The sequence below is a fragment of the Haliotis cracherodii genome, unplaced genomic scaffold (assembly GCF_022045235.1).
Source record: "Haliotis cracherodii isolate W230 unplaced genomic scaffold, xgHalCrac1.p SCAF_12, whole genome shotgun sequence".
NCBI classification, from domain to species: Eukaryota; Metazoa; Mollusca; class Gastropoda; order Lepetellida; family Haliotidae; genus Haliotis; species Haliotis cracherodii.
In genome coordinates this window covers 5,319,405-5,332,971 of record NW_027266267.1, presented here as the reverse complement: position 1 = coordinate 5,332,971, position 13,567 = coordinate 5,319,405, and the positions used below count along the sequence as shown (strand labels likewise).

General features: G+C 41.0%; 1 protein-coding gene across 1 annotated transcript; it reads left to right on the top strand.

Annotated features, from left to right (window-relative positions):
• The first annotated feature begins 1,036 nt into the window (after positions 1–1,036).
• LOC139456933 (fibrinogen-binding protein-like) lies at positions 1,037–9,484 on the top strand. Its single transcript, XM_071238400.1, has 4 exons — positions 1,037–1,185; positions 8,196–8,764; positions 8,827–9,042; positions 9,294–9,484. Exons 1-4 carry the CDS (start codon positions 1,037–1,039, stop codon positions 9,482–9,484), a joined length of 1,125 nt encoding a protein of 374 aa, XP_071094501.1.
• The last annotated feature ends 4,083 nt before the right edge of the window (positions 9,485–13,567 follow it).

Sequence of the window (13,567 nt, the reverse complement as noted above, 5' to 3'; positions counted from 1 at the left end):
GCTTCACACATTGTACACATGTCGGGAATCGAACCCTGGTCTTCGGCGTGACGAGCGAACGCTATAACCACTAGGCTACCCGACCGCCCCTCACTCAAGTAGATTGTGAACTGGTTGCTCAACTTTAAGTCACACACCAGTAATTTAAACATTGTTTAAAGCTATTATAAACACAACTGAATTTCCGAACAATTGCTAGGTCAGCAAAAATAAAGTCACTTATTCATTTTATAAATATAGACTCGACGTGATTTCAAGCATTCTTTTTTTCAAACCGACCCAAGCAGTCATTCAAGGCATGTGCCATTACGATCGACTCTGAAACAAACCATTACATCACTCACAGATGAATCAGAATTTTTGTGACAAACGAGAAATAGAAACTACAGCTACCAAACAATTAAAACGCCTCCTTCTGTAGCGACAAGTTTAAAATAGTCTCATTTCCCCGATCAAGTCATGGTTGTAATAATAGTTCATGACTATACTCATTGTCTAAAACAGTTTCCTGGTCCACTTCGACTGGGTTTCCCACACCTACGCCATTTCTGTAGTTGCGTGTGGGTCATACAAGGAAGTTAACTTTATCCGGCTCTTTTGTTGACAAAAGATTGTGTTTGTAAATATTACTCCGAATGTTAATTTCTCGCACGTGGTTCATTGGATGTTACACTCAAAGGGCAGAATGAAAGAAACCGTTCATGTTATGTTCAGCACATTTACAATTGTAAGAAACACGGAATTTAAACACAACCTTTGCAGATTTAACGTGTACTGGTGTATATGTCGGGTGAAAATTGAGACCATAAGCTTTCTCAAGATATTAATATTATTATTATAGTTATTATTATAGTTATTATTATTATTATTATTACTACTACTACAACTGCTACTACGACTACTACTACTACTACTATTATTATTATCATTATTATTATTATTATTATTATTATTATTATTACGAAAGTGCAATAACAGTGACGTATCTCCCCGATAGACGTATAATTTACTGATAACGTCGACTTTGAGACGTAACATGGCTCGCCCGTGTCGTGAGAGGTCAAATGAAGGTCAAATGGCAGTCATAATCGGTCCGGAACCCTTGCATATCCCACCTCAAACATTGCCGCACCCATCTCTTCGATTGACCTTTGCCACTACGCATGCGCACGTCCTTGACCTCGGGTAAGGACGCCAATAAACGTGACGTCAATACTGACCTAGATATATTTATTAATCTCTGTGGTTAGTACATGTCAATAAAATAGTCTAGCTGGCTATGTGACATGGTTTTCCCGGGCTTGAGCAACGGGCGGGTGGGTCAACGCCATGTACTGTTGGCGATTTGATAAGACCATATAGACTGTCCGTGTCTCTTGCGATGACAGGTTCATATAACAGGCCTGTGTTTCGATCATTATCGTACGTAGAATTATTCTGAGGAATGTATTTAATGTTGTATTGTGTTCGTTTTTTTAAATAATACAAATAATAATAATAATAATAATAATAATAATATCAAGTCGGCCCAGACTCAGTTTTAAAGGAGAGGTTATCTGAACGTGCAGTGTGTTGAGAAGATCAGCAATCCTGTAGAGTCCATTGCTTGGATGAAGTCGTCTGTCCTGAAAAGTGAAACAGAAGGCTTCCACCAGTCACTTCCCACTCGAAACCGTCAATGTGTGATTTTGCATCAAAATGTAAATATGAAATGTTGATTATGCAATGAATTTAATGAGACTGTCCAACACATTGTCAGTGGATGCCCAGCTTTGGCACAAACACAGAGTCTTAAATGACATGATGGAGTGGCTCGATCATTTTATTACCGTCTTCGCCATGATTGTGGTTTTAACACAGGTCCATCCATGGTACAGTGTACGACCCAGAATATGTAGAGGGCGTCATGGAAAATGATAAATACAAAATTCTTTGGAATAGGCCCCTATACAGCCTCAGACGTATCCAGGCAAATAAACCTGATCTTGTCCTTTTTTATAAATCCAATGAAATCATTTATATTATTGAATATTCTGTCCCTTTTGAGACTAATGTGATTGACAAGATTCAGGAAAAACATGGTAAATATGAGACCTCGCATTCTAAATATCGTTTGTAATTTGTTGGTCAAATCCTCTCTTGTACACGCTCCTTCCCCTGCAGTTTACATGCAGCTGGTTACTGCAACAGGAATCGTGTTTGCAAAAGGGAGCATTGTGATGTTGTCATGTGAATTACCACGTGGATCACCATGGGATGTGAATACAGCGCAGTACGTAAAACCAGGTCAGCCGGAAGATTGCCGTTTACAGTGGAATCTGTCTAAACCGAACTCTGACTAATCCCCACTGTACGTTCAAAGAATACTACACTGAACCCGTGACCTAAATGCAGAACCCATGGCGTTAATACTGAACCCATGACGTTCATACAGAACCCATGACGTTAATACAGAACCCATGACGTTAATACAGAATCCATGGCGTTAATACAGAACCCATGACGTTAATACAGAACCCATGACGTTAATACAGAACCCATGACGTTAATACATAACCCATGGCGTTAATACAGAACCCATGACGTTAATGCAGAACCCATGTCGTTGATACAGAACCCATGACGTTAATACAGAACCCATGACGTTAATACAGAACCCATGACGTTAATACAGAACCCATGGCGTTAATACAGAACCCATGACGTTAATACAGAACCCATGGCGTTAATACAGAACCCATGTCGTTGATACAGAACCCATGAGGTTAATACAGAACCCATGACGTTAATACAGAACCCATGACGTTAATACAGAACCCATGACGTTAATACAGAACCCATGTCGTTGATACAGAACCCATGACGTTAATACAGAACCCATGACGTTAATACAGAACCCATGTCGTTGATACAGAACCCATGACGTTAATACAGAACCCATGACGTTAATACAGAACCCATGACGTTAATACATAACCCATGACGTTAATACAGAGCCCATGTCGTTAATACAGAACCCATGGCGTTAATGCAGAACCCATGACGATAATACAGAAACAATGACGTTAATACAGAACCCATGGCGTTAATACAGAATCCATGACGTTAATACAGAGCCCATGACGTTAATACAGAGCCCATGACGTTAATACAGAACCCATGACGTTAATACAGAGCCCATGACGTTAATACAGAACCCATGGCGTTAATGCAGAACCCATGACGTTAATACAGAACCCATGTCGTTAATACAGAACCCATGACGTTAATACAGAACCCATGACGTTAATACAGAGCCCATGACGTTAATACAGAGCCCATGACGTTAATACTGAACCCATGACGTTAATACAAAATCAATGACGTTAATACAGAACCCATGACGTTAATGCAGAACCCATGACGTTAATACAGAACCAATGACGTTAATACAGAACCAATGACGTTAATACAGAACCCATGGCGTTAATACAGAGCCCATGACGTTAATACAGAACCCATGACGTTAAAACAAAATCCATGACGTTAATACAGAACCCATGACGTTAATACAGAACCCATGGCGTTAATACAGAACCCATGACGTTAATGCTGAACCCATGACGTAATTACAGAATCCATGACGTTAATACAGAACCCATGACGTTAATACAGAACCCATGGCGTTAATACAGAACCCATGACGTTAATACAGAACCCATGGCGTTAATACAGAACCCATGACGTTAATACAGAACCCATGACGTTAATACAGAACCCATGAGGTTAATACAGAACCCATGACGTTAATACAGAACCCATGGCGTTAATACTGAACCCATGGCTTTAATACAGAGCCCATGACGTTAATACATAACCCATGACGCTAATACAGAACCCATGGCGTTAATACAGAACCCATGACGTTAATGCTGAACCCATGACGTAATTACAGAATCCATGACGTTAATACAGAACCCATGGCGTTAATGCTGAACCCATGACGTTAATGCTGAACCCATGACGTTAATACAAAACCCATGGCGTTAATACAGAACCCATGACGTTAATACAGAGCCCATGATGTTAATACAGAACCCATGACGTTAATACAGAACCAATGAGGTTAATACTGAACCCATGGCTTTAATACAGAGCTCATGACGTTAATACATAACCCATGACGTTAATACAGAACCCATGACGTTAATACAGAACCCATGGCGTTAATACAGAACCCATGGCGTTAATACAGAATCCATGACGTTAATACAGAGCCCATGACGTTAATACAGAGCCCATGGCGTTAATACAGAACCCATGACGTTAATACAGAACCCATGACGTTAATACAGAACCCATGACGTTAATGCTGAACCCATGACGTTAATACAGAGCCCATGGCGTTAATACTGAACCCATGGCGTTAATACAGAACCCATGACGTCAATACCGAACCCATGGCGTTAATACAAAACCCATGGCGTTAATACAAAACCCATGGCGTTAATACAGAACCCATGACGTTAATACAGAACCCATGGCGTTGACACAGAACCCATGACGTTAATACAGAACCCATGACGTTAATACAGAACCCATGGCGTTAATACAGAACCCATGACGTTAATACAGAACCCATGGCGTTAATACAGAGCCCATGACGTTAATACAGAGCCCATGACGTTAATACAGAACCCATGACGTTAATACAGAGCCCATGACGTTAATACAGAACCCATGGCGTTAATGCAGAACCCATGACGTTAATACAGAACCCATGGCGTTAATACAGAACCCATGACGTTAATACAGAACCCATGACGTTAATACAGAGCCCATGACGTTAATACAGAGCCCATGACGTTAATACTGAACCCATGACGTTAATACAAAATCAATGACGTTAATACAGAACCCATGACGTTAATGCAGAACCCATGACGTTAATACAAAACCATGGCGTTAATACAGAACCCATGACGTTAATACAGAGCCCATGATGTTAATACAGAACCCATGACGTTAATACAGAACCCATGAGGTTAATACTGAACCCATGGCTTTAATACAGAGCCCATGACGTTAATACAGAACCCATGACGTTAATACAGAACCCATGGCGTTAATACAGAACCCATGACGTTAATACAGAACCCATGGCGTTAATACAGAACCCATGACGTTAATACAGAACCCATGACGTTAATACAGAACCCATGAGGTTAATACAGAACCCATGACGTTAATACAGAACCCATGGCGTTAATACTGAACCCATGGCTTTAATACAGAGCCCATGACGTTAATACATAATCCATGACGCTAATACAGAACCCATGGCGTTAATACAGAACCCATGGCGTTAATGCTGAACCCATGACGTAATTACAGAATCCATGACGTTAATACAGAACCCATGGCGTTAATGCTGAACCCATGACGTTAATGCTGAACCCATGACGTTAATACAAAACCCATGGCGTTAATACAGAACCCATGACGTTAATACAGAGCCCATGATGTTAATACAGAACCCATGACGTTAATACAGAACCCATGAGGTTAATACTGAACCCATGGCTTTAATACAGAGCCCATGACGTTAATACATAACCCATGACGTTAATACAGAACCCATGACGTTAATACAGAACCCATGGCGTTAATACAGAATCCATGACGTTAATACAGAGCCCATGACGTTAATACAGAGCCCATGGCGTTAATACAGAACCCATGACGTTAATACAGAACCCATGACGTTAATACAGAACCCATGGCGTTAATGCTGAACCCATGACGTTAATACAGAGCCCATGGCGTTAATACTGAACCCATGGCGTTAATACAGAGCCCATGACGTCAATACCGAACCCATGGCGTTAATACAAAACCCATGGCGTTAATACAAAACCCATGGCGTTAATACAGAACCCATGACGTTAATACAGAACCCATGGCGTTGACACAGAACCCATGACGTTAATACAGAACCCATGACGTTAATACAGAACCCATGACGTTAATACGGAACCCATGACGTTAATACAGAACCCATGACGTTAATACAGAACCCATGACGTTAATACAGAGCCCATGACGTTAATACGGAACCCATGACGTTAATACGGAACCCATGACGTTAATACAGAATCCATGACGTTAATACAGAACCCATGACGTTAATACAGAATCCACGGCGTTAATACAGAACCCATGACGTTAATACAGAACCAATGACGTTAATACAGAACCCATGGCGTTAATACAGAGCCCATGACGTTAATACAGAGCCCATGACGTTAATACAAAACCCATGACGTTAATACAAAACCCATGGCGTTAATACAGAACCCATGACGTTAATACAGAACCCATGACGTTAAAGCGGACACTTTATTCACAGATGTTCTTATCACAAATCGAGCGTTGAGTGATACATCGTCTTGCAACGTGAGACATGTCATCGTGTCGCCATCTGGAGTATCTCGCGATGTTAATGAACGGACAGAGATTTCTGAATTCGAAAACCATTTTTATCTCAATGAGTCATAGAGCGACAGGTGGTGCGGAGGATTCCAAGTTTGTCTGTGTCGATGTTGATGAATGTAAATTTATTTATATTTCAGTTGCTATTATTTTCACATCTCTACGCAAAAGTGTTCATATTTGGAAGATTTAAACTAAGCTATTCACATTGTTTTCAATTTTTGAGACAATATATTTTCACATTTCTGAGATACTGTTTCAGATTCATTCGCTCGCTTCAGGCGTTCATTACAGACGTTGCTGTATCTCTGTAGTGCAAGAAACCTATGATCGTGGTTGGAATCCCAGATTTACAGAGAAAAATAAACTCAGTAAGAAATGGTAAAACCAGTGAAAAAACAGCCTGGATGCTCGTGACGCTGTTTTTTGAAGGTATGGGATCGGAAGGATTTTAATTTTTTCACATTTAAAAAACAAATTAATCAGTGATTCTTGATTCTTAGCTCTCAGTTCTCCAATCCTTATCATCATAAATATATTCCCTGTGTATTTGCCTTACTATATTTCTCAAAATAATTGCCATATCTAAGTACGTTAAAGGGATATATTTAAAATATATTTATTACCTTATAATTTACCAGGATACTGGATTTGAAAGCAAACTGTCTCTCTTACAGAATTCATCATCGGTGAACAAAGATTTTCGAAGGACATTTTTGAAGTTCACCGGTGCGAGCGGTTCACTTTTATTTAGTATCCGGAACATCTCCTTGTCAACGTCATCGATGACGTAGATACAGAAAAGGGAATATTAACTTCATTTTCTCACAACATAAAAAATACCACGTTTCCAATGGCGTTATGCCTTGATAATTATGAAATCAACAATGATGCTATTTTATGGGTCACTTTTTAATGATGCACCGCTCTCAACTTCACATTGCGCATGTGCACGTATTGACACTGACAGAGAAAAAGTCAGCTGATGTTTAAGAATGCCTTTTGATAAGAGCCGCTGTAGATCGGAAGATATCAAACATGTCGGAATGCCGTTGACGTCAATGATATTGATTGAAATGTCACACAAAACAGGGATATGAAAATAATTTAAGGAATTTCATAGAACCGGATTTTCGGTATAATATAACTATCAGCAAACATCAAAGCCACACTTTGTGGGTTAATTGTCCCAGCGACATGCTTGTTTGTCTATATATACATTATTGGGTAATTAATTCTTTTTGTAATGCTGCAATGCACGATGAAAGTATACGTAAAACTGAGACCGAAAAACCGCAGTAATAATAAAATATCCGTCGGATGTCTTTGAAACAAGTCATTCGGTACAATGTGGGAATCTGATCGTCTTCAGTATCGCCAGTCTTCAGTATCGCGAGTCTTCAGTACCTTGTGGAAATATGTGAGGAAATGTGAAATAAAGAACCATTTCTTAATCGTACAAATCTCTACTACAAGAAGAACCAACTGTACGATTCCGACTAATGAACATGTGTTTTGTGAATTACTATCAAATAGGGAAAATTGTGGGAAGAACGAATTGATTTGAAATTCTTTTCAAATTAACCATAATGATGGACTTGTGTTATATATAACAGTGATTAGTGCATGGTGGATATGCGGATAATTGCCACTTCCTTGAAACTGATAAACAGGTGAATTATGATCATGATCATTAAATGGCTATGACGATAATATTTTTGAAGAAGAGGTGTTGATAGTGACGGCGACTATGATGATTACAATGGTGAAGATGATGACAATGACGACGACGGTGATGATGACAATGGTGAAGATGATGATGATAATGACGACGACGGTGTTGATAGTGACAACGACGGTGTTGATAGTGACGATGACTATGAAGTTGACAATGTTGAAGATGATGATAATGACGACGACGGTGATGTCGACAATAGTGAACATGATGATGATAATGACGACGACAGTGATGATAGTGACAACAACGGTGATGATAATGACGACGACGGTGATGATGACAATGTTGAAGATGATCATGTCAATGACGACGGCGGTGATGATAGTGACAACGACGGTGTTGATAGTGACGACGACTATGAAGATGACAATGTTGAAGGTGATGATGATAATGACGACGACGGTGATGATAATGACGACGAAGGTGTTGATAGTGACGACGATGGTGATGATGACAATGATGAAGATGATGATGATAATGATGACGGCGGTGTTGAGAGTGACGGCGACTATGAAGATGACAATGGTGAAGATGATGATGATAATGACGACGACGGTGATGATAGTGACGACTATGATGATGACAATGATGAAGATGATGATGATATGACGACGAAGGTGTTGATAGTGACGACTATGATGATGACAATGATGAAGATGATGATGATAATGACGACGACGGTGATGATAATGACGACGAAGGTGTTGATAGTGACGACAATGGTGATGATGACAATGATGAAGATGATGATGATAATGATGACGGCGGTGTTGAGAGTGACGGCGACTATGAAGATGACAATGGTGAAGATGATGATGATAATGACGACGACGGTGATGATAGTGACGACTATGATGATGACAATGATGAAGATGATGATGATATGACGACCAAGGTGTTGATAGTGACGACTATGATGATGACAATGATGAAGATGATGATGATATGACGACGAAGGTGTTGATAGTGACGACTATGATGATGACAATGATGAAGATGATGATGATATGACGACGAAGGTGTTGATAGTGACGACGACTATGATGATGGCAATGATGAAGATGATGATGATATGACGACGAAGGTGTTGATAGTGACGACGACTATGATGATGACAATGATGAAGATGATGATGATAAGGACGACGACGGTGTTGATAGTGAAAACGACTATGATGAATATAATGATGAAGATGATGATGATAATGACGACGACGGTGATGATAGTGACGACTATGATGATGACAATGGTGAAGATGATGATGACAAAGCTTGAGACGAAAAGATGATGACGATAGCGACGCGGACGGGGATGATGATGACAATGACGACGCCAATGGCATTGATAATGACCATAATATATCTGATAATGATGAGCTGACAATAATACTGACGCCTGAGTCGAGGTGACCCCTCTTTACCAAACCGTGTCAACCCTGACCCAGGGACCTACTCGAAGTACTTGAACGGGTGGACCGATATAGAAGACGTCATACTGAGATTCAGAATACCCTTTCGTATGACGGATGAGATAAGGGTAATCGCAGAGGGGCGTTTATATATACCTATCATTGACGTTGCTCCCATCAAGGGACAAAAATACACCCTGTTATCATTATCTATGATAACCTATGATAACACATCGTGTCGGAACAGTTGAGATCTTGTTAGTATATGCAATCATTGTCTTACAACAACCCACATCACACACTTGAGACATGCAGCTTCAGCTTCAATCCATGCAATCACATACATTATCAAGTATAACACGTAATGTGTGTGTGTGAGTTGGGTTTAACGCCGCTTTTAACAGTGTTCCAGTTATATCACGGCGTGTCAGCTTAATGTGGGAGGAAAGTCAGAAGTGATGCAGGTCTCAGACGTTTACCACTTCGGTGAAACCCACGAGCACGGGTATGGTGCTGAAAAACCTAGAAACATAATCGGGCCGAACCGGGATTCGAACCCACAATCATAGGTTTCTGGCGTGCTTAAGGGACGCCACTCTGCACAGCGAATCGCGGCGCCTTAGACGACTGGGCCACCCGTGCCCTCATAACACGTAATGTGTTACCGAAACTATTGGGCAAAAGAATGTATACATCAATGTTTGGTGGCGGCTAAAAATGAAAAATGAAAACATCGATGAGGATGCGTTTGGTACGAATACCATAGTTATGTTTTGGTAATTAAGTCTGCAGTGTGTCGGCAACTGTTGTCAGCCTAGTAACGTTTTAAAGATGTTAGTAATGTTTTGTCAAATCCAATTTTCAAATGAGTACTTTTTTTGACTCGGCAGTTAAGGTCCCCGCAACCTTTACTTGTCGTCCGAGAAGACTTAATGGATAGATTGGTGACATGGTTCATTGGTTTCATCGTACCCCAAAGAATGGAAGGTTCATCATAATATCAATCACTGGTTTTGGTCCAGACTCAGATATTCAAAAGACGCCAGGTGAAAGCTGGGATGCTGCTGTGTGAGGTTAAAGAGACACAGACCGCCTCCGTGGTCTAATGGTAGAGCGTCTGCCCGGAGAGCGGAAGATCCGGGGTTCGATCCCCAGTCGCGTCATACCAAAAGACGTTAAAATATGGTACTTGTTGTTACCCTGTCTGGCGCTCGGCATTAAGTGTCTTAAACAATTACTGGTCGGCTCGGAGTCAGTATACTGTGTCTGAGTGGGGTATTCATGTTAAACTGCGGCATGGTATCTCAGTGAGCTAGCACTATAAATCGGCATCAGTCCGGACTAGTACAAGCAGCCACACACACACACACATACACGTGCATGCACGTCGCTATATAAGTGCAATAATCTTGGACGCGACGTTAAACCCCATTTCAAAGAGACACACTTTACCGTCTAATGACATTGTAGTCAGAGATGTACAATTGAACATGATGATTATCATTAATATTATTTACAGATTAAAATAACAAAATGCAGCAAAGAGGGTTTGGGTGATCCTGGCACAGTCAGGATGGTTAGACTCATCATCAGCTCAGGGCCCTTGACCCCTCTACACGCAGCCCAGACAGCGAATGGGACTTCTCCAAAGAAGCGCTGCCGAGTCAATCTCCCACCCCCCCCCCCCCCCCCCGACCTTTTCGGAGAATGTGAAGACTTCCCAACATTGGAGCCTTCTGCATTACCCAGACTGTCAGAAGGGTACATTCCTGGTAGCAAACCCGGGTACTCTCTTCAGATACCGAGAACACTGCAATTCGCTGTTAAGAGTTGCGTCCCTTGGGCACGACAGACACCTATGTGCGTAGGTTCAAATTCCAGCTTCGCCTTGACAGTGTTTCTAGGTGTGTCAGCACCATACCGTTTCACAAATGTGGTAAACGCCTGAGACCTACATCACGTTTCTCCCACATTGATATACGCCGTGCTATATCTAGGGTAAGGTTCAACGGCGTGAAACAGAACTCACTCACAGCTGCAGTAAATAATCTCAAAAGAAAGAAGAGTTTTATTATAGAGTCACATAGCGTGCAGGAGTAAAACCAGTCTACGAGTGAGTGAATATGGTTCTTCGCCGTTTTTAGCAATATTCCAGTAATATCACGGCGTAGGACACCATTAATTGGCTTCACACATAGAACCCATGTGGAGAATAGAACCCGGGTTTTTGGCGTGACGAGCGAATGCTTTAACCACCTGACTATCCCACCGCCCCTACAAAGCCTACGAGACACCAATGTACGCATGTGTATCCAGTAAATGGCATGTAAGTGTAAAAGTAATATTAGTGAAACAGGTTATTGTATGACAATGAGTGAGTGAGTGAGTATGGTTTTACGCCACCTATAGCAATATCACGGCGGGGGACACCAGAAATGGGCTTCACACATTGTACCCATGTCGGGAATCGAAACCGGGTCTTCGGCGTGACGAGCGAACGCTTTAACCACTAGGCTACCCGACCGCCCCTATTGTATTACAGACAATGTAAGAACAAGCACAGATAGCATTAACAGCATCTGTGAACTGTCCGTAGCCTTCTTGGGTGTAAACATTGCAGTGACAAATCGTTCTGCACTCACTCTGTGCAGGTGGTCTGGTCAGTCATGTATTACGTCTGGATTATGAAAGCTGCAGAGGAAAAGAAAGGACACACCCATGTTTCATTGTGACTAAAATGAAACAAACAAGAAATAGTTATTCGATGGTGATATATTGGATGGGTGACCAAGTTTCGGCTGCTTGACTCCTGAGAGTTTCTCGAGCCTCGGTCCTGCCCCACGCTGAAGCACATGGGGCATTTGTGGCGTCTCCTTCAGCAAGTGACTTTGTTCGAAATGTGCCTCTGTTCTTATATTGATGATGCGCGTTTTACTGTCATTTACTAGTGTGTTTTACTGTCATTTACTAGTGTTTTACTGTAATTTATTGGTGTTTTACTGTCATTTACTGGTGTTTTACTGTCATTTACTGGTGTTTTACTGTCATTTACTGGTGTGTTTTACTGTCATTTACTAGCATGTTTTACTGTCATTTACTAGCGTGTTTTACTGTCATTTACTGGTGTGTTTTACTGTCATTTACTAGTGTTTTACTGTCATTCACTAGTATTTTACTGTCATTTACTGGTGTTTTACTGTCATTTATTAGTGTGTTTTACTGTCATTTACTAGTGTTTTACTGTCATTTACTAGCTTTGTTTTAATTTCGGCCAAAACCTTGTATTTAATTTTAACCCGGCGAAGAGCGCTTTTATATTCCTGATTTTATTATGTATTTCTATTTTATTTCAGGGAATGTTTTAAATATATAATGTTTAACCTGTTTTATATATGGTCTCTCGCAATTCTTTTAGAAAGCCTTGTGTACTTTTGTAATAGATGTATATTATTGTATGTATATATTGCTGTACATGAGATGAGATCCTAATAAACTGTCTGTCTGTCTGTCTGTCTGTCTGTCTGTAGCACATGTGGCGTCTCCTTGGGCAAGTGACTTTGTTCGAAAGGTGCCTCTGTTCACACAGCAGTGAGTGGGTACCCGGTAGAATGAGATGGCCAAGTGGTTGTTAACCTTCTAGGCAGTTAACAGGCAGTATGGGTTGTATACTCCCTAGGGAGCTGAGAATGATTGTTGAGTGCACACGGATCCACTGACCAGGGTAATACAATATAACACTTAGAGCATGCTTATGCATATAGTACACCGCCATATAAATGGACTAATTTTATTATTACTTGATTCGGGTATCATTGTTGATTTTTGGACCCTCCAATACACTCCAGAGACTAGATTGGATCGGGTGGCCGGTGAGTTGGTTGATCACGTGTCATCTGACCCCGACGGCGCGGGACGTTATTCCTGATATCAACCACTGGTTTGTTTTCGTG